The sequence below is a fragment of the Mesocricetus auratus genome, unplaced genomic scaffold (genome assembly GCF_017639785.1).
Source record: "Mesocricetus auratus isolate SY011 unplaced genomic scaffold, BCM_Maur_2.0 Super-Scaffold_100008, whole genome shotgun sequence".
NCBI classification, from domain to species: Eukaryota; Metazoa; Chordata; class Mammalia; order Rodentia; family Cricetidae; genus Mesocricetus; species Mesocricetus auratus.
The window spans coordinates 56,038,317-56,061,063 of NW_024429192.1; the positions used below are offsets into that span (position 1 = coordinate 56,038,317).

Below are 22,747 nucleotides of genomic sequence, written 5' to 3' on the forward strand. Positions count from 1 at the left end.
ATGTCTCCACATAACTGGTTCTACTAGCCTTTCCAAACTCTCTTAGAGATCTGTTCTCTCAAAAGCAATCTTCAGAATACAGAGAGTCTAACAAGTGAATGTAGATTGTTTCAAAAGTTCCAAAAGACATAAAACTGTTAGCGGAAAATCAACAAGTTCCCACAAAGAGGAAAAACTGTCCTCTTGAGAACTATCCACACACCAGTTCACAGAAGCAAACTTGACTGGTAATGTGCATGGAGCATACAGATCTATTAGTAATACCTTGGACACTAGCACGGGAAATAACTAAGGGTTGAGCCACAGGGCCAGAAACACTCAGGGGCTTGAGCTGGGAGCCTTTTTCTTAAAGACATATGGGTTAACTGCATTGCCCTCTACTTGAAAAGCATGCAAAACCATCTCTGTTCGAGATCTGAAGGACAGAGGACTAAGCGTGAAGACTCTGACTAGAATACAGACATAGGGCCAAGAATGAGCTTGTGGGATTTCAAGATCTGACAAAAGTTGTCTGAGGTCCTTCACAGCCCTCCAGAACTAAGTCTGCCACTTGGAACCTAGTAACAGGTCAGCTCTAGGAAAAGGTATAGAAAAGGGTTCTATACAGTAGAAGATCTGGGGGGGAAGTGGGGTGTAAGAGTTGTTGTGGGTCACTAGGACTAGAAGGACAGAGGTAGATATGTGAGGTACATAGAAATCTATGTGGCTTGTCCCAGCCCAACAGGTCTGTGCAAACAACCTCACTCATTGGAAACCTTACCCTCAGTCCTGGGACACAGCAAACATGCACTCCTATTTTAACCAAAGCATGCAGAAATCCAACTTTAGTCAGAAATCATTTTCAACTGCCATTCTGGCCCAGCCTACTGGTGCAGGTCTAAAGTCCTCACTACTCATGAGAATGAGACAGGAGGGGCTCGAATTCATGGTATGGGGGGGGGTATAAAGGGCAGTATGGGCAACTTAACAACACACTATCTCAAAAATAATTTTTTAAACTATGTGTTATTAGTTGGGGGGGGTCCACATATGTGTGGATGTCAGAGGATAACTGTGTGGTATCAGCTCACTTCTTCCATCATGTCCTCTCCAGGGACTGGGCTCAGGTCCCCAGGCTTGCACAGCTAGTGCCTTTACCCAGTGAGCTATCTTGCCTGTGCAATAAAAGGTTTTTATTTGTTTTTAAGGGAGGGCTAGGAATATAATACAGTGTTTATCTGTTCAACCCCAGTCCAAAACACAAAACAAGATTTAAAAAAGCAAAAGCAAACACTACCATGAATGTAGTAACATCAACCAAGTATTTGTCTGTGTATGTACAAGGAACTGAACCTAAGATCCACCACATACTCTATATTCTCAGCCTAATGTTCAAGCTTTGCATAGACAAAATTAGGAAAAGTCTGCCTTATCAAGGAGTATCCTGAATCCAAAGCAAAAATGAAAGATCTTACCCATAGCACATTTTAGATAAACAGCATTTTAAAACTAAGATATAATTTACAAGACTACAAAATCCACCCTTTATACGTGTACAATTTAGTGGTTTTGTTCAGTACAGTCACAAAGTTGGACAGTCAGCATCATTATTTACATTAGGCTATTTTCATCCCTTTAAAAGGAAACCCTGTACCCATTAAGAGTCACTCCCCTGCCTCTACAGACTTGTGTCCTGGACACTTCATGCCAAAGGAGTCACATTATCTGCTGTTGCTTTGTCTGCCTTCTTTTTACACAGTGTGTTTTTATAGTTCATCCAGGCTGGACATGCCACCAATAATTTATATTTCTGGTATGAACACATCACTACATGACCACTTGGGCTTGCTTAGTAAATGTTTTTAAGTCTTTTATATATTGCTAAGAAGATTTGAAATGCCTTGGGAACAACTAACTTTTATTTCCTCTTTAAACCAATTCCCAAAGGCCCCACTAAAGAACATCGGTCACACATAGGTAGATGAGTAGCTAACTTATCTAGATTAATTTTCTCATCCTGTTAACGGGATACAGTGTACACATCTAATGATCACATGAAGTTTGCTGTGCAGGTGATGGAAACCTTCCTCAGCACTGCACAGGAGTGTCTCAGCAGGCTCTCTCAACAGCGACCATGGACCTCTGCCATGCTCACTTGCTTGTCCCTAGGGTCATCCCATCATTCCACACAGTCCTTTTTAGTGCCTCTTTCTCTCTTAGGGGGTTGGTGGGCTGAAAGACTTTTCCTTTTTAGGGGCACAGTCTTTTTCCTAAAACCAAATCCAGGATTTGTCATGTAGTAAGTTTTTAGTGGAGATTGACAAAGATAAAACAAAAAAAAATTAATTTCTTAAATCCCTACTAAAAATTGAACAGAGATGAGCAGGCCAATCATCCTTCAAAGTCTAAGACTTGGCTCTGGAGTGAACTCTGTAATGCACTCTTTCATTTACTTACCTTCCCTAAAACAAACTTAAATTTTTAAAATTATATTTGTATACTACAAAATCTTCAAGGAAATCCCCTTAAAATCGCTGCCATGTTCCCACCCTGAGTAACCCCTCCTATGTCAAGCACTGAGGCAGTTTCTGATGGCCCTGATCTCAAATGTGCTTTTCTGTAGCTGAGAGAACTGTGTGTGACAAGGTGATAAAACAGAGTGCTACTTATTTTTATTCCTTCCCGGTTCCAGGAATCCCTGGCACTAAGCTTAAAAATGATTCACACTAGAATCTGTTGTGGAATAGAATATTAGTTTAATGTTTAAAGTATTACATTGTGCTGCAAAATAATTAACTATGCTAAGGAGGCCTAGGTAATCTATTGAGCCTTGGGTAGTAGATCAGTATTCATCCCGAGTATACACATGGACTTTGGACTCCCACCCAACAATGAGAGATGCACTCTCACCCTGAACTCTTGGGGGAGGGTCTGGGCCCTGCCCTGGATGAAATGACAGACTGTGGACACCCCCATGGAGGGCCTCACCCTCCCTGGGGAAATGAGGGGATATTGGGGGGGGGTTGGGGGGAGGGCACAGGAGGAGGGGAGGGAAATGGAGAGGGACCTGGAACTGACTTGTGAAGCAACCTTGTTTCTAATCTAAATTTAAACTTAAAAATAAAAAATAATAATAATTAACTATGCAAAAGTGTGCTGCATGTGTTTATGTTGTATTTGTTTAACTATGTAAAGGTGTGTTGCATTTGTTCATGCTACATTTGTTTAACCATGTAAAGATGTTTTGTTATTTCACCTTGCCTGCTCAAGGCACCTGATTGGTCAAATAAAAACCTGAATGGTCAATAACTAAACAGAGGAGGGACAGGTGGGGCTGACAGGAAGCCAGAAAAGGGGAGGCAACCAGCCAGCCAGTCAAAGAGGAAGCAAGAAAGCAGAATGGACAAAAGACCCAGGATAGCCATAACAATCTTGCACAATAAAGGAACATCCGGTGGCATCACCATCCCTGACTTCAAGCTCTATTATAGAGCTCCTATAGTCCTGAAAACAGCTAAGTGTTGGCACAAAAATAGACAGGTAGACCAATGGAATCAAACTGAAAACCCTGATATGGAGCCACATACCTACAAACATCTGGTTTTTGACAAAGAGGCTAAGATTATACAATGGAAAAAAGAAAGTATCTTTAATAAATGGTGCTGGCATAACTGGATGCTGGCATATAGAAGACTGCAGATAGATCCAGACCTATCGCCATACACAAAACTTAAGCCCAAATGGATCAAAGACCTCAACATTAATCCAGCCACACTGAACCTCTCAGAAGAGAAAGTAGATGGTATCCTCGAACGAATTGGTACAGGAGACCCGCTTCCTGAACATAACTCCAGTAGTACAGACAATGAGATTGACAATTAATAAATGGGACCTCCTGAAACTGAGAAGCTTTCATAAGGCAAAAGGCCACAGTCAACAAGACAAAAAGGCAGCCCACAGAATGGGAAAAGATATTCACCAACCCCACATCAGACAGAGGGCTGACTTCCAAAATATACAAAGAACTCAAGAAGCTAGTCACCTAAACACCAAATAATCCAATTAAAGAGTGGGATACAGAACTAAATACAGAATTCTCAATAGAGGAATCTAAAATGGCTGAAAGACACATAAGAAAGTGCTCAACATCCTTAGCCATCAGGGAAATGCAAATCAAAACAACTCTGAAATACCATCTTACTCCTGTCAGAATGGCTAAAATAAAAAACACCAATAACAGTTTATGCTGGAGAGGATGTGGAGAAAGGGGAGCACTACTTCACTGCTGGTGGGAGTGCAAACTCTACAGCAACTTTGGAAATCAGTATGGCAGTTTCTCAGGAAAATGGGAATCAGTCTACCACAAGATTCAGCAATTCCACTCTTAAACATATATGTTGTATGCACATTCATACAACAAAGACATTTATCTGTTCAACCATGTTCATAGCAGCGTTATTTGTAATAGCCAGAACCTGGAAGCAACCTAGATGCCTCTTAACTGAAGAATGGATGGAGAAAAGGTGGTTCATTTACACAAAGGAGTACTACTCGGCGGAAAAAACTATGGAATCTTGAAATTTGCAGGCAAATGGATGGAACTAGAAGAAATCATCCTGAGTTAGGTATCCCAGTCACAAAAAGACAAACATGGTATATACTCACTATATGGATTTTAGACATAGAGCAAAGGAATACCAGCCTATAATCCACACTGCCAGAGAAACTATGAAACAAGGTGGACCCTAAGAGAGACAGTCCCCTGGAGAAGGGGAAAGGGACAAGATCTCCTGAGATAATTGGGAGCATAGGGGGAGGGGAGAGGGAGTTAGGAGAAAGAGAAGTGGAGAAGAGGAGGGGAGAGGAGGACATGAGAGAGCAGGAAGATTGAGTTGGGGAAGAATAGAAGAGTGCAAGAAAAGATACACCATAATAGAGAGAATCATTACAGGTTTAAAGAGAAATCTGGCACTAGGGAAATGTCCAAAGATCTACAAGGTTGACCCCAACTAACAATCTAAGTAATAGTGGAGAGGCTACCTTAAATGCCCTTCTCCAATAATGAGATTGATGACTACCTTATAGGCCTAGAGCCTTCATCCAGTAGCTGATGGAAGCAGAAGCAGACACCCACAGCTAAGCACTGAGCTGAACTCTGGAATCCAGTTGCAGAGAGGGAGGAGTGATGAGCAAAGGGGTCAAGACCAGGCTGGAGAAACCCACAGAAACAGCTGACCTAAACAAGGGAGAGTACATGGACCCCAGGCAGATAGCTGGGAAACCAGCATAGGGCTGTCCCAGACCCCCTCAACGAGGATGTCAGTTTGGAGGTCTAGTTAATCTATGGGGCCTCTAGTAGTGGATCAATATTTATCCCTAGTATACGAATGGACTTGGGAGCCCACTCCACATAGAGGGATACACTCTCAACCTAGACACACAGGGGAGGGTCTAGGTCCTGCTCCAAATGATATAACAGACTTTGAAGATCCCCCATGGAAGGCCTCCCTGGGGAGCAGAAAGGGGATGGGATAGAGGGTCAGTGGGGGGGCAGGGGAGGAGAGGAGGAAGAGGGAACTGGATTGGCATGTAAAATAAGCTTGTTTCTAATTTAAATTTAAAAAGGGGGGGAGGTAAATGAGCCTTGGGGCAGCATGTAGATTAATAGAAATGGGTAAATTTAAGTCAAAAGAAAAAAAAGCTAGCTAGAAACAAGCCAAAGCTAAGGCCAAGCATTAATAATTAATAATAAGTTTCTATGTCATGATTTGGGGGCTGGCAGTTCAAGAAAGCCTGCTACAAGAATCTGTTGGTTTTCTTGGATTCATATTATTTGAACAGGAAGAAACTAGAAACCAGCTTTAGCCTAATTGTTTTCCAAATCAAAAAGGTGGACAAGGGATAAAAGACCAATCCCAGGCTGAGCTGGTCAAGGCAGCACAGCTAGCATAGGTGCTCAGGGGATGCCCAAGTTGCCACAGCATCCATGATAGGCCCAAGAGTGGAGAAAAAAAGCAGAAACAAAAGGTACACCTTTCCATTTTTAAGAATGAGGGTGAGAACTGGAGATCTTAAACATTATTCCCTAGTTTGGGTTTTAAATTGCCACTGAGACACAAATGTCATGCTGGTTTTGCCCTGGAGAATGAGGGAAATAAACTGAGCATCATGTCTTCTATACTACTCAAAGGTTTTTTTTTCACTACAACTATGTATGTACCTTTTGATTTTGTAGGACCCTAAATAACCTCAGCCCCTCTTTCCACTACCAAAATCTATAGTCTCTTGGCCAGAAGAACAGGCACGTGCTCTAAGCCTGCTGATCAAACTGGTACAAACAGGGCCAACCAGAATCCTTCCTAGAACTAAGCCTGATACAGATCCCCAGGAAAACAGAATCCCTCCCACCACCTAAAGGATGTCTACAATAGTAGAGCCTAAGAGAAACAGTTTTAATGTCAAATCACTGGTTCTCAGTCCTGAGCTGGTTCCTTTCATCTTGACAGTTAACCTTTTATCTTTTTAGAACATTATTTTACTAATTTATTTTTATGAATGTTTTCACACGTATATTCCTGGTGCCCTCAGGGGTGAAGAGGGTGTCAGATTTCCTAGAACTGGAGTTACAGATAGTTGTGATCCACCATGTGGGTGCTGGGGATCAAACCCAGGTCTTCTGAGAGAGCAGCTAGGGCTCTTAATTTCTGGACCATCCTTCCAGCCCATAACTTTGTATCTTTATCAGCTTTAGACCACAAGATTCCTTTATTCTTAAAATTCTTTGAGCTGTATTTTTTTCTGTCAAACATAACTAAAAAATCCAATTATACTCTTAACCTGAACTACACTGATTCAGCAAAGAGGATCAAGACAAGCCCAGAACCATTAGTCTCACTGAGAATCTCTACCATTCTTCAAAGCCTTTGTTAATTATTTTAGATTTGGATGTATCTGGGCAAGTTCTGCTGTGTTTCCAATCTATTACTAACATACTATAACCACCAATGACACTCACCATTCATTCCTGTTACAACAATCCCAGTTATATGGGCCCTGAAAGTATAAGTTTGTCAGCACTTCACTAGGGCATTCCTAGAATTTTTCAAAATCCTAACACAAGCTTGCATCACTTGATTTCCTATAACATCTGGATAGGAAAATATAGTCCAAGCAACTCATGGAATTTTAATTTTTTTTTTTTGGAATTTCAAAGACATTTGAGGCATCAATTTCATAAAACAAAATTTCCAGATTTAAAGCAAATCCAACAAGGCAATTTCAATATGTTTTATCATAATAACAGCATGTTTTCTACTTTGTAACATTTAAAATTAGTGACAAAAATCTCAAACATACCTCCAGTAAGGCTCCTGTTTGGAAAAATTTCAAAGGCTTCTCTATTGAATAATAAAGACTGTGGTAGCTGCCCTTAGCCAGGTATGCTCTCACAAGTCCAACTGCTATCACCAGCCACCTAGTGAAACAGAGAAAGTGCAATAAGTAAGTTGGAGCCGGGTGTTGTTGGCACACACCTTTGATCCCAGCACTCAGGAGGCAGAGGCAGGCTGATCTCTGTGAGTTCCAGGCCATCCTAGTCTACAGAGCAAGTTCCAGGACAGACTCCAAAACAATACAGAGAAACCCTTCAGCTGTAGGACAGGACCTCCAAAACTGTGCACCAAACAAACCTTCCTTCTTTGCAAGTGGATTATTTCAAGTGTGGTATGAAAGTGGTGGACTCGCCGACAATAGCTCCCAAAGGCCAAGCTGTACCATAAATAAGTGTTACACCACCTACAGCATCCCGTTAAAATAAAATTACACAGCGGCACCTCACTCATCTGGAACTTGGTTCTTCAGTAAATATATCTGCTGAGAACAAGACTAATAAAAATGGAATAACCTAATATGGTCTTTGTGCAGTTAAATCAGATCCCAGAAAGTCGAAGGGGGAACAAAGTGTTAGGTGTCTACTGGTTTGTGTTGTTAAAGGGTCTTTAATAATAATAGTAAGCCTGGAAAATATTTTAACTATTTTCACAAGTGTCTCCATATATAATCCTTCTTATCTAAATCACCTACAGAATATGAATAAAAATTTGCCTTTGAAAAAGAACAGTTTTAAGTTTCCCAAAACCAAATGAGACAAGAGATCAATAGGCTTATTGATTAGAAAAACGTGAAACAAGAAAGCCAAGGAACATACAGTTGTGAATATTACCTTTCTGCTCCATTTTCCTTCTCAAAAATAAATATCTGGTGATGGGGAAGTCCTGTGTATATGTCAATAAAGCACTGTTGGCCAATAGGGAAGCAAGATAGATGGGACTAGGAGTCCAGGAGGACTCTGGGTAGGAGAAACACAGGGAGTCAAGATGTCAGCTGCCATAGGGGTAAGAAGTTCAGAACTTTTCTCCGGTAAGAGAAATACTTAGATTAACACTTATGAGATAAATACTTAAATCAAAGCTAGCCAGTAAGAAACAAGCAAGGCCAACAGCTTCATAATTAATATAGCATCTTGTGTGTTATTTGGGGACTACAACAGGGCAGAGCCCAGGCGACTGGTGGGGAAAAACCAAAGCGGCTGGCAAGGAAAAGACTTCTCTCTACAATCTGGTCCTGGGATTTCCTTTTAAATTCCAAATGAAGCTGTCCTGGAACTCACTCTGTAAATCAGGATGGCCTTGAACTCAGTGATCCACCATGCCCCGCCTGAGCCTGTTTCAACACCTCCCATTTATATTACTAGCAATAAGCCTACCATTTTCCCAGCCTATTTTTTCATTCAAAAGCAACATATTAACTATAAATCTACAGTAAGTATAATTAGCATGTACTAATATCAGCATTTGAAGGATATACAAAATTAGCTGGTTCAAGGAAGGTGACCTGAGTGGATCAGCCCTGTATGTATGTCTTGGTGTATATCTTAAAATTTGTCAATGCATTTCCTACTCTAGAAGGCAATTAAAGCTGGATTTTCAATATATAGTCCTTAATTCTTTTCTGTATATTTGAAAGCTTTCCCTAAAAAATAGATGGGGAAAAATAGCTACAGGGGTAGGGAGTAGAATGTGTGCAAGCGTGAGGAGGCCCTAGGTTCAAAGCCAGGACCAGTAAATAAAGAAGGCTAGGGAGTCTGGAGTGGTGGAGCGGCCCCTAATCCCAACAGTCAGAAGACCGAGACAGGAGGATCCCAAGTTCCGGGCCAAGCAAGACTACATAAACAGCTCTAGTCCTAAAAAAGCAAAGAAAGGGAAAGCAAGAAAATGTGTTTTACAGCTTAGAAATTTCTTAACAAATTATATTGTGATCCACCTCACCAAAACCACCGAATTGCGAAACTGGATTCACCAAACGCAATTCCACCTAACCTAGGGAAAAAAAAAAAAAAAAAAAAGGGAGAGACCCAGAGAAAGCAGCAGATTCTTTCAAAGTCACACGGCAAGTTGTGTGAGAACTAGAACTAAAACCCTGCAATTAAGGTACAGACTGAAACCGGGTAAAACCATTTTGAGGGTCGATACTCTCCCAACCTCAACTTGCCCCAGTCCTATCTAGGAAGCCTATATCCGACAGTCGGTCAGACAGCTCCGACTCGGGTGGCTGGCCAAAAACTTTGAACGCGTTCCCTCTCCCTCGGAGATGAAAGCTCTGCCCGGGTTTTGAAAACCACCGCTGAAATGAATGGTCTCCGCAGCCAGCTCTGCTTCCACGCCGCTGCTCGTGACCGGCCTCCCGGGCTGGCCTCCCCTCCGCTCCGCTCCGCCCCGACCCGCACCGCACCTGTGGCCAGCCCGCTCGCCCGCCCGTCCTGGCGAGGCCCTGCCCAGGCAGCCCGGGGCCAGCCTTCCCCGCGCTCCGCCGAGCCCGCACGGCGCCCCGCGGCGGCCCCGGGTGCGGGTTCCCACACTTGGCCGCCCGGCCGCAGAGCTCGCTCCCCGCCTCCCCGCGCCCAGCCTCACCCGGCCGTCATCACCACATTGTAGATGACCAGGTACGCCGTGGCCACAGGCCCGGGGCCCTTCTTCTTCCGCGTGCCGCCGCCTTCGCCGGCCCCGGCTCGGCCACTGCCGCCCCCATTTCCCTTGGTCGCCGCAGTCGCCGCCACTGCCGCCATGTCAAGCGCCTGCAGCCCGCTTTCCTCGCGCGTGCACCTCAGACCCGGCTGGGGACTGCGAGGGGGCGGAGGGAGGGGCCAAGAAGAGGCGGGGCCGCTACGCGGGGCGGGGCCGGGACAGCGCCCACGGGGCCGCCATCTTGGATGAGGGCAAAGTCGCTCTAGGCGCTGCCGCCGGTGGTCTCGTCTCGGTAAATACCGCCATGTTGGATGGGGATAATTCCTTTCCCACTTAAGGCTCGCTGGCCGTGGCGGAGTCCAACACCATGTTTGACTAGGTTAATGTGAATCTGGGCCTCACGTTCCAGGCCTGGTCTTACGCATAGGTGGATAATTTGTCTCTTGCCATTCTCTGTCTTACACCATCTCTTCCTGCTGGATCCAAAGGATGTGTCCCAATCCCTGTAATCTTCTGCCAGGTGCAATGTCTTCATCCCTATACACAATTGCCCAAGAAGTTGTCATTTTAGATTAGGGCGATTGAGTTCAATTAAGTTTCTATCCTGTCAAGAGAGCAGAAGGAACTAGAATTTTTGCAACACGCAGCTTTTTTTTTTTCTAACTGTAGCCAAATTGGGGAACCAGCCTTCAACAGGTTCTTCCTTGTCTTTTGATTTTTAGTTAACCTGGACTGTACAGTGAAGATTCCCAGCAGTCGCTAAGAGTTAGGCAGTTCATCTCCATTCATAGGCCTGATTTTTATGATTGAGGATTTAAGGTGTTTTGGTGATTAGTTGAAGACCATGTGAGATGTAAAGAGTTGTTTATACTCACATGGTCTTGGCTAGGTGGGAAACTCTCCTACTGAGTTAAAACAGAAACAACTTCTGGAAACTGCTTTTATCTGCTGACCCCAGTCACTTCTTTTTCTAGGAGTTTCTTCCTCAAATTACCTTGATATCTGTGTTCATGCACCCAAGCATCTCCTTAAATAGTTACTATTTACGTAATGTAATAAAATATGTATTGATTCCAAGAAGTATTTATGGAGCATCTACAAGGTTGTATTAGAGTTTATAACATTAATGGAAAAAGACAGAAAGTCTTCAGTCTCCCGGAGATTTCACAGAAGGAGCTAGACATGAAGAAAAATTCATAAGTTGGTGAAAAGTGGTATCAATTAGAAAACTATTACAATAACCCAGGTCATGATGATAGTGAAGTGATGAACACTGAATTTTCAAAGTATTTATTACAGTTCATAAAATGTTTAGACAGAGCATTACATTTTAATGGAAGGTAAAAGAGACATTGGGACAGCTTGAAAGAACAAACTGTTAAAAAAAAGTGATTTTGAAGGCAGAAGTCAGGACTTTTATGTTCAGTTTGAAATTCTTTTTAGAAGTCCAAGTGGAAATGTTGACTAGACAATTAAATTTAGATTCTGAGGTTCAGGAAGACCAGAAGGCTAGACAGAAAGATGGAGAGAGAGAGAGAGAGAGAGAGAGAGAGAGAGAGAGAGAGAGAGAGAGAGAGAGAGAGAGAGAGAGAGAGATTTGAGAGCATCAGGATGATTATAGGATTTAAAATCACGAGACCCCCAAAAACTGAGAGGTAGAAACTGAGGAGTTGTTGAATTCTCATCCCCTACTGTTCTCCAAGATGGTAAGACATTCTGTGGCCTTGTTTTTCTTGGTTTCCTTAAAGAACAAATCAGAGAGAAGGGAACAAGTTTGGTTTTCAGCATACACATGGTGGTTCAGAGCCATCCCTAACTCTAGTTTCAAGGAATCCATTGCCATTATCTGACCTCCAAAAGCACCAGGAACACACCTGGTCCATATACATACATGATGGTAAAACACTCCTAAAATAAATAAATAGATAGATAGATAAATAAATCTTTTTTTAAGAAAAGGCAGATATAAAGTACAACTAAACCTTTCCCTCTTTCTCATAAAGAAGTGAACTATTTGCAGAATAGTCATTCACCTAAAATCTTCTCTCATTCATTTAATTGAGTCTCTTTCCAATATAATATACTTAATGGGGAAGTAGGAGGCACAAATGCATAAAATTGGAAATCAACTTAAAACTCAGCATATCTTCTTGTAGTCATAACTTCTGCAAAGTATAGGTGATCTTTTCCAAGTACAAATTTGTTCACACTACTACTTCTCTCATCCTATTCCCTTGTGGCATTTAAATGGTTTTTAATGGCAGTTTAGATACAGTGTAAGAAGTTCAATGTGACCTTCAATAATCTGAATAGTTTGTTTATTATCCACTTGTCCCTTTGGTCTTGTTGCTGAAGCCTTAGGTAATAAGCCCTGGATCCAAGTGCCAACATTCTGTTCACAGCCACCCATGCCAATACACACACGATAATGATGAGTAATTATGAAGAGCAGAGAAAAGAGATTTAACCAGTGTGACTACATTAGGAAGTACAGATCCGTGGGTGAAGTGATTCCAAGTTCATTTTTGGAACACTGACACAAGCCTTAGGTATAAACAGAAGAAGAAGTGGGGCAAGAAATATTCACGGCTGAGTAGTCTTGGCCAGTGTGGGATTAGGTTGATCATTGCCACATTTCTAGCTCTGTAAAGTAGGAGGAAGAATCAAATCTATTGAGAAGACAAGCTGGTTCCTATGAGAAGATTGTTCCCAGTTGAGGGTACTCTCATGGTAGGATGGTCTGTCTGCAAGGCTCTGCTGTCCCTGGATCCACAGTGACTACAGTATTAGGACAATGACTGGAGACCTTCAGGTACTATAATGGTTTCTGGAACATGCTGATGTAAACAGCTGACAGTAAAATAGCTCAGTTACCATTATTGTTGTGTCTTCAGTTTTAAAGGGTATCAGAATAGGTAGTATCTTAGTAACTATCCTATTGCAGTGAAGAGACACCATGACCAAAGCAATGGAAGAAAGTATTTAATAGGGGCTTGATTGCATGGCACTGGAACAATAACAGAGAACTACATCCTGGTCCATGGCAGAGGTAGACAGACAGACAGACAGACAGACAGAGAGAGAGAGAGAGAGAGAGAGAGAGAGAGAGAGAGAGAGAGAGAGAGAGAGAGAGAGAGAGACTCTGGGCTTGGCATGGGCTTTTGAAACTTAAAAGGTCACCCCCAGTGACACACCACCTCCTAATCCTTCTAATCCTTTTAAATAACATCACTACCTGGTGACTAAGCATCCAAATATATGAACAGGGGAGGCATTCTTATTAAAACCGCCACAGCATGTTTTAGGCAGACAATTTTTGATTAATTAATCTACCTATGAGCAAAATGAAGCAGATAACTGATCCAAAGTAAAGGAGACATATTTGTTTAAAAATGAAGGTAGACATGCTGGAGTTTTATCCTGTTTCTAGTTACCTTGTGGCCCATTTAGGGAGCTAGAGCTTTTTTGCAAAAGCATTTTTTGTTTAATGCCTGCTAAAGTCCCACTTCCCACCTGCTCTGCCTAGCCATGGCTCTTTATCTTGGTTCCTCTAGTAAGCAAGCTTCCTTTTAGCCAAAATGACTTCTCTCATGCTAGTCCATCTACCTAGAAAAGCCTTGGTCCCTGTCTTCATAGCTAAATTGTTCAGTAACATTCTCAAGGGAAGTTTCCTCGAATTTCTGGAATGAATTACTCTCCCAGCTGTGGTGTCTACATACTTCTCATGATATGTACCACAGCAATTTCACACTTGTTTGTGTGGATTCACTCTCCCACTATACTTCAAGGTTTAGAAGGTTGTTGTTGGGAGCTCATTTGAGTTCCTTGTATGTTTCTCTTTTGTTGCCCAACACACCAGCCTGTCAAGATGATTTAGTCTGGTTTGATCTTGGTTTTAATAATCAAAGTAATTACTTGAAAACTTAGAACTATGACCATGGCTCTGCTGTGAAATTGACTTATATATGCTTAGATAGTGTGTGTGGTTTTGCTTGGATTACTAAATATGATACAGTCCTGAAAATTGTGGTAAATATCCTCTCTTCTGTGTGTAGAGATACTGTTAATAGAAAAAAAAAAGCAAACAGACATGGTTAGATTAGTTGTCTTTATGTTGTGACAAAACACCTAACACAACTCTATGAGGAAAGATTTCTTTTGGCCCCCAGTTACAGAAGGCCTTAGTCCACAATGGTGGGGAATATATGACAGGTTTCATGGTAGTGAGAGCATAAAGTAAAAACTTCTCATCTAACAAAGGACTAGGAAGCAGTGTGACTCTGGAACTAAAGGCAGGACCATAACCTTCAAAGACCCACCTCTAGAAACCTTCTTTAACTTCTAGACCATACCTCCTAAAAGCTCTACAACCCCCAAAAACATTAAACCTAAGCAGGAGACATTTCAAACTAAAACCATAACATTCTTTTCTTGATGCCCATAGATTCATGGTTATGCACCACATCGTGGTATAAATTATGTTTAGTCTAACTGTAAGAGTCCCAAAGTCTTAACACATTGTCCAAAATTCCAAAGTCTCTTATGGGACTCAAGGAAAACTCTTGACTATAATCTGTAAAAGGTTTCCTAAATTGGTTTAGATAATAAGAGGCTTGAGTCAGATATAGAGGAAAATTCTGATAGATGAGAGAGAAGGAATAAGCCACAGCACACCTTACCTCCTAAGCATCTCTGCAGAGAAGAGAGCAATATCCTGTTTGTTCTTGCTTATGTACTGTTACTACCCAGCTCTGTCACTTCCTGCCTGTTTGTACAGACCTCCAGACTTCTATGGTTAGCTAGTGGCAAGCTCCGTACTCTAACCCCCAGACAGGCTTTATTTGTACAAGATATCACCACATATCCCCCTTTTTTGTCTAAAAATATAAAAGTTATAACCAATATAAGAAAAACTATGTACAATAAGAAAATAACTATATACAACTAAATATATACATGGCAATAAGTACATAAACATATGACAAATTCTGAGAAAATACTCCATCATCTATTCTTTCTTGAAGAGTCCAAAGTCTTGTACCTAATTTACTTTCTTTTCTAATATGTACATCAAATTATCACTTAATGTCTTTTAAACCTATTATATTTAATACATCTATAAAAACACTTATAAAATAAGATTTAAAAGTTATGTACTTCCACTATAAAATGGTACAGAGTAAATGTTCCTTCTTCAAAAAGAGAAGTGGGATGATATCAAGGAGGCCTGGGCCAATATGACATATAAATTCTGCAGGGAAAGCATTACATCTTGAAGCACTATGTCTGGCGCTACATGAAAGAACAACAGATATAAGCACATTTGGGAGATCTATGTAAATATGTTGAGGACTAGAAGGCAGTTATTACTGTGAGGAAAGATAAGTCATGAAAAGCTTGTGGACGAGATACTGGACATAGCGATAAAAGGGTGATGGAGTGTTATAAGAAGGTAGTGAGAAGAGTTGAAGGGTAAGCAGTGTGTCTACAGAAAGCTAACCAGGGTAAGCCGTGTTTTGAGTACTAGACTGGGGAATTTAAATTTGAACTAAGACATGATAACAAAATACTATAAGTTTAAATAGTTATTATAAGTATTATCCTAAAAGAAAAATGTACTTCATATACTACTTTCTATGGCCTTTGTAACAGATTATTACACATTTAGTGGGTCAAACAGCACAACTTACTCCCTTAATGTTCTGAAGGTCACAAGCACAAAATTATTAATGTGGTGTGGGGGGGGGGAGAAGGAGGGGGACGGACTAAAGTGTCAGCAAGGATTGTTCCTTCTGGAGGTTCCATAAGAGAACCCATTTCTTGCCTGTTGCAGCTTCTAATGCTAGCATATCTCTACTTCAGCTGTTACTGTTCTCTGATTTTCATCTCTTAGTTTGTCTCTCATAATGATTTTCATGATTACATTAGAACACCATAGTGTGGGGAAATGGAAATGGATACGTTTAGGAGGGATACATTATTATGCCTCCATTATTTTATCACCAGAAAATCGAAACCCTAAAGATTGGAAAAATGACAAGTATTCTTTTTTTTTTTTTTTTTTTTTTTTTTGGTTTTACAAGACAGGGTTTCTCTGTTTTGGAGGCTGTCGGTCCAGCCTGGCCTCGAACTCACAGAGATCCGCCTGCCTCTGCCTCCCGAGTGCTGGGATTAAAGGCGTGCGCCACCAACGCCCAGCTGACAAGTATTCCTTTTAAACCATTTCTGGACAGTAAGAGATATAGTCAAGATGGAGGATGAACGTGGGGTGAGAGCTTGTAGTACTAAAGAAAGGTTAGCTAGTGCTAGAATAATTCAGCCAGGAGAAGAAAAAGTCAGGATCAGTCTGAGGACAATTGTTAATATCAGTGAGGCTGGGGAACTAAGGCCTGGGAGCCATGATTACCAGAGGAAGTTGGACCTCTAAGATCCTTAAACGGGCCCTAAGTAATTCATATGCTAGCTGGTTCCTAGCACAGACCCATAAAAATCCTCTGTAGGGAAACCTCTGCACTGTAGACCCTTGAAACGTACACAAACCATTCCTGGCTTTTATGTGGATGTTGGATATTTGAACTTAGGTCCTCCCGCTTTTACAGCACACACAGAGCCATCTCCCCAGCCCCACTTTCCCAAGTCTTGCGCATGCTTTCAGTATTTCAGTATTCTTATTTAAAGGGATTTCCACGTCTTTAGGAGACTAACCTTTTATTTTACATGTAGCAAGTATCTTCTCTACCTTGTTGGGCTTTTTTGCTTGTTTTATCTTTTAATTAACAAAACTGTTGTTACTGAAAATGTATTAATCTTTCCATTCCTGGTTGGTAACTTTGATATCTAGTCTTAAAATTCTCTTATGTTCGAGCTGGTAAAGTTACTCTCCTATACAGTTTCTATAAGTTCTAAATGTTATTTCCACGTTGAAGTCTGACAATGATTTTTGTGAGATATGTCCTATAGTGTGAATGTGCCCCATTTTCCTGCACTAGAAATTTAATTCCCAGTATAACACTGGTGAGATGGATGTCTCATGAGGTGGCAGAGCTGTGAAGACTCAGGGGTCAGCACCATCATCTCACAAGAGGCCTATGAGAATATGTTCCTAGTGAGAGGATTCCCCCCACCCCACCTCTTTTGAGTGGGCGCTCTGGCCCTCCCACTTTCTGCAATAGGATGATAAAGCAAGAATGCCCTCTTCAGATGCAGGTCTCACAACCTTGATCTTCTCAGCCTCCAGAACTGTAAGAAATACATCTTGGGGCTGGATGATCAGCAGTTAAGAGTGAGCACTGCTCTTGCGGAGGACCTGAGTTAGGTTCCTAACACACATTCTGGGCATCTCATACCCTATAACCTCACCTCCAAGGGGTGCAATGACTCTGGCCTTCACAGGCACCTATACTCATGGGCATATACCCACACAGTGACACATAAGAATACAAAATTAAACATAATAATAAAATCTGAAAAAAGAAATACATCTTAATTCTTTATAAGTTGCTCAGTCTCAGGTAGTCTGTGATTTTTTTTTCCCATACAGATACCCAACTGTCCCAGCAATGTTTATTAAAAAGCTCATGTTTTCCCTACGTCATCTATCTCATACCTAAGTATAATATGGGTCTGTTTCTGGGCTCTCTATTCTGTCCCATATTTCTCTTGTCATTACTGTGCCAATACCACACTGTTTTGATTACTAAATTTTATAATAAATCTTTACATATCCCAGTGCCTTGATAATTTTTGGACCTTTATATTTCCATATAAAGTTTAATCTATTTATCAAGTTCCACAAAAACAAACAAACAATAAAAACCTGATGATTTTTATTAGCATTACACATTATCATCTCTACCATACTGAGTCTTTCAATATACCAACTTGGACTAGGGATGTGCTTTAGTGATAATAACACACTGACCTATCATAGGCAAGGCCATGGATTTGATGCCCAGAACCACAAAAGAAGAGTAAATTATAGAAAATAGAAGTTTATATTGCTCATACATCTGGAGTCAGGGATTCCAATACTGAGGGGCTGCACCTGATGAGAAATTTCCTGCTGCACAACATGGTAGAAGGATAAGCAAGTACATGTGAAACAGAGAAAAGTAGAGGAGGAAGGGGCCCAACTTACAGAAAAACCATTCTCATAATAACCAACCCATCAATTCATTAAGAAGAGCCTTTGTGACCTAATCACCTTCTAAATGCCTTGTCTCATTTAAAAAATTATGTGTATATGTATGTATGTGTGTATCTATGTATGTATGTATGTGTGTATGTATGTGTGTGTATGTATGTGTGTGTATATATGTATGCATATGTGTATGTATGTATGTATGTATGTATGCATGTATGTATGTGGTATGTATAGGAGACTGCAAGTTTCGCAAGCGTTAGATCTGCTAGAGGTTGAGTTACAGGCAATGTGAACTGCCCAACATGGGTGCTGGAAACCTAACTCCGATGTTCTGCAAGAGGAGTATATAAGTCTTTTGTTTTGTTTTTCAAGAAAGGATCTTTGTGTAGTCCTGGCTGTCCTGAAACTCACTCTGTAGACTAGGATCACAGAGATCCAGTTGCCTCTGCTTCCCTCTTGAGTGCTAGGATTAAAGATGTGTGCCACTGCTTGGCTGAGTGAGATACACCGTCTTAATCACTGAACCATTTCTCCAGCTCCCAAGATCTTACCTCTTAGCACTGTTACAATGACAGTCAAACTACAGGTATGACATACTTGAAATCACACTATACATAGACTTCTCCAACTTACCTTGTGTTTTGTATCATGTGGTCATCATTTTGACTGTGTACTACACAGAGATGGTAAGACTATGAACAAAGCAGATAACCCCTTTCCTCATATTTTTACCTTCCCCCAAAAGGTCAAGTTTCTGCATGGAAGTTGTAATTCTATGCTTCTAAACAGGTTCTCAGGTTTCTAAACAATGGAGGATAACTCTGGTTAGAGAGAAAGGCTATTTGAAAAGACATTTGCTAGTTCATAAAGTTGACGGAAAAGCCGAACAATGAGGTATGGACATGGATAGGAACCGTGGGAAATGAAGCAGCCATAGAGACCAGATCAATACACAGGAAGAATGTGGTTAGTGTCCAAATTTCTGTCACTGGCACAGGTACCACTGGACATTGGATGCTGCCCTTACTGCTTCTCTTGCCACCCCTGGGAAGATCTTATACTGCCAATTTGTGGTGGAAGCCATACTGTCACCCCTGGGAATGGTGCATAAATGTTTTGTATATGGAACTTCTTAGACAGCAATGCCCTTTGGAGAATACCATCTATTTGGCAAGGTCCTATGGAAATTGCAAACTTCTGCCCTGATCCTAGGGAGCTCATGGGCTTTAGGCTTCTCTAACTTTCGCTACGCTTATTCTTATGGTAACCTTAAGTTTTGCTTTGCTAATCATGATTATGCCTGAGTTTACTGGAAATAAAAGCCTCTACAAAAAATTAAATTTCTCTGTTAAAGAAACCAGTTTCTCCAGTCACCCCTGGCTGCCTTTAAAGTCATCCTGAGGAAGCAGGAGGAACTCACTAAGGTTAATGATTATTGCTTATTCGATACTAAAAAGAAATAAATATATTCCAAAGAACTTAAGAATTTGGAAAATGGTCTCTTAAAAGATAATATTGAAAACTTATAGGAACATATAAGGAAAGGATATAGGATATGAAAAGTTAGACAGTTCTCTGGCTCCAGGCCATGAACACTCAGATATTTTTATAATGCCAAAATATCGATAACACTTTTAGTTCCCTTAAAAGGAAAGTACATACAGAAATTGCCAGGAAAAACTGAAATTTAGTCCCAACAGTTAAAGAGTTAGGTATATTAATCATTACTATTTTGAAAACCTATAAAGAATATCATTATAATTGTAATTCACATAATAAAGGAGACATGTAGGTTACTTAGAAACTGGTATACATCTGAAAATGATATCCTAGGCCTGACAGTACACTCAGCTGATTTCATGCTGTTAAGAACTAATCAGAGGCATTAAATCTCTTATTTTGTAACCACATGTTCAATGCTGGCTAGGGCACAATATGAATAAAGATGTACCTAGATATAAACAGTTGGCTTGCATTATAATAATCTGAGGTAAAGGTCAATGATGTCAGGAGAGTGGGAAAGAAGAAGAGAAACTAAAATGTTAATGATTCTCAGAAAATATTTAAGAGAAATGATTTAAAACCACCCATCCTTGAATGTATTAGAACTTGTATAAATAGACGGCCTGAGCTAGTCAGGGCCATTAGTTTGAAAGACAACTAGTGGTCAGACTCTTCATTCTTTGATGACTTCACACATCCATCCTGCAACACAGAACCCTACTGGAACTGGACTCTGGTACATTTGGTTCTCTGTGTTAGCCCAGTGTCAAGGCCTTAAGTAGTATCAACTGACTGGAAGATCTTATGTCCAAACGCTACAGATGGAGGAGCTGGGGAAGGCACTGTTTGTCTACACGGGAGGGTCTTTATGGACACACACTCCAAATAGGAAGTATGGGAAGCTGGCCCTGATAAAAATGTGGACCACAGGGAACATAAAATTCAGCATATCTGGTTCCTGCCTGTCCAAGGGAAACAGAATTGAGCAACATAATTACTTAAGATCTGGGAGAGTAGCTGGGCTTGGTGGCACACGCCTTTAATCCCAGCACTCGGGAGACAGAGGAAGGTGGATCTTGGTGAGTTCAGGATCAGCCTGGTCTACAAGAGCTAGTTCCAGGACAGCCTTCAAAGCTACAGAGAAACCCTGTCTTGAAAAACCAAAAAAAAAAAAATCTGGGAGAGTCATTGGACCTTGCCTTTGCTTGGAACACGAGATTGTGCAGTTACTGAAATGAAAGGCAGCTTGGGCTGCTCCGTCTTCCTTTTGGCAGAGCACAGACAGTTCTTGTTCCTGTTTAGTTTTCTTTGCCTGTTGACTGAGGAGGGGGAGGGAGAGGAATTCTGTACTTTGGGATAGGCAGTTACCCAGGAAGCTAGGAAGTGACCTTGGTGTCACTTCCCACCTGGTTATCAGGAGAAGTCTAAAATGGTGTCTTTTGGACTACCTGGTCAACCACAATGGTATGTTTTGGCTACCTGGTTAACCACAAAGACAGTCACCATTTAGAATCTCATTTAGTCGGAGATCTAGTTTCTCTAAAACCTTAGAGGAAAGGAGGAGTGGTGACAGGGTTGACTCCAAAGTCAACACTGAACTTCCAGTGATCTAGTCCTTTGTTATGGTTTGAATCTGGTTTGTCCCCTTTGAAACTCATGTAGATATTTGATTGTCTCTATAGCAGTATTGGTAGTGGGCCTTTAAAAGTCAATTAGGGAGCCGGGCGTTGGTGGCGCACACCTTTAATCCCAGCACTCGGGAGGCAGAGGCAGGCGGATCTCTGTGAGTTCGAGGCCAGCCTGGTCTACAGAGTGAGTTCCAGGACAGCCTCCAAAGCCACAGAGAAACCCTGTCTCGAAAAACCAAAAAAAAAAAAAAAAGTCAATTAGGTTGTTGAGAGATTAATGACTTTCTTTTCTTTTCTTTTTTTTTTTTTGGTTTTACGAGACAGGGTTTCTCTGTATTGTTTTGGATGCTGTCGGTCCAGCCTGGCCTTGAACTCACAGAGATCCGCCTGCCTCTGCCTCCCCAGGGCTGGGATTAAAGGCGTGTGCCACCACAGCCCGGCGAGATTTATGACTTTCTAGGGGAATTGGGTTCACTTTCAGAGAGGAGAGGGTTTCAAAGAAATCCCAGTTTTCTTCCAAATGAGCCTACTTGTCCTCCCCATTCCTCCAAGAAGATGCTACCCAGTTAGCAACAGAAAATGGTCCAAGACACACCAAGACTGACTGGCATATGAAAACAATATTCTGTCACATACATGGGATAGGCAGAGGTAGAAGAATCAGAAACAAGAACAAACTAGTACTGGCAAATCAGCAACTGAGCAGTGTCTTGAGTTAGTTCTCAAGTCCCATCTACATGGGGTGCTTGGGATCAGTAGATGACACATACACATTATTGTGGTTTAAATATGAAATGTCTCCCATAGGCTCAAGTGCTTAAACACTTAATTCCCAGCTATTTGGGAAAGTTGTGGGATCTTGGGGAGGTAGAGTCTTGTTGGAGGAAGTGAGTCACTGGAGGGGCTTTGGAGTTTTATAGCGAAGCTCTACTTCCTATTTACTCTCTGCTTCCTGAGTGTGGACACAGTTTGGCTAGCCTCCTATTGTTGTGGAATACTCCTTTACACTGTGTGAAGGTATATCATTGTGACATACCATAATAAAAAGCTGTGTGGCCAACAGGTAGGTAGGATTTTCAGGCACAGTGGATGCTGGGAAGAAGAAGGGCAGGGATGACAGAGGTCACCAACCAGATGGAGAGGAAGCAGGATGGGGAGTGTGGAGTAAAGATAACTGAGCTGGGTAAAAGAATGTAGATAGAGGATATAGGTTAATTTAAGTTATAAGAGCTAGTTAGAAACAAGCCTAAGCTATCTGCTAAGCTTTCTTTCTTTCTTTTTTTTTTTTTTTTTGGTTCGGCTAACCTTTCATAATTAACAAGTCTCTGTGTTATTATTTGGGAGCTGGTGGTACAGAGAAAGACTCTTACATCCTATTCCTACTATCATGCTTTCCCTGCCTGCTGCCATGTCCTTCCTACCATGATAGACTGTATCTCTCCGTAACCATTAGCCAAAATAAATTCATACTC

At 41.4% G+C, this 22,747-nt stretch overlaps 1 protein-coding gene across 1 annotated transcript in view; it reads right to left on the reverse strand.

The window, feature by feature from the left end:
* Positions 1–10,169, reverse strand: part of Hacd2 (3-hydroxyacyl-CoA dehydratase 2) — an 88,444-nt gene extending 78,275 nt beyond the window's left edge. Inside the window, exons 1-2 of the mRNA XM_005071527.4 lie at positions 9,948–10,169; positions 7,336–7,453 (exon numbers count right to left, since the gene is read on the reverse strand). Of these exons, the coding sequence (XP_005071584.1) occupies positions 7,336–7,453; positions 9,948–10,102 (273 nt within the window). The 5' untranslated portion in view covers positions 10,103–10,169. The remainder of the gene's footprint in view (positions 1–7,335; positions 7,454–9,947) is intronic.
* Between the last annotated feature and the right edge of the window lie 12,578 nt (positions 10,170–22,747).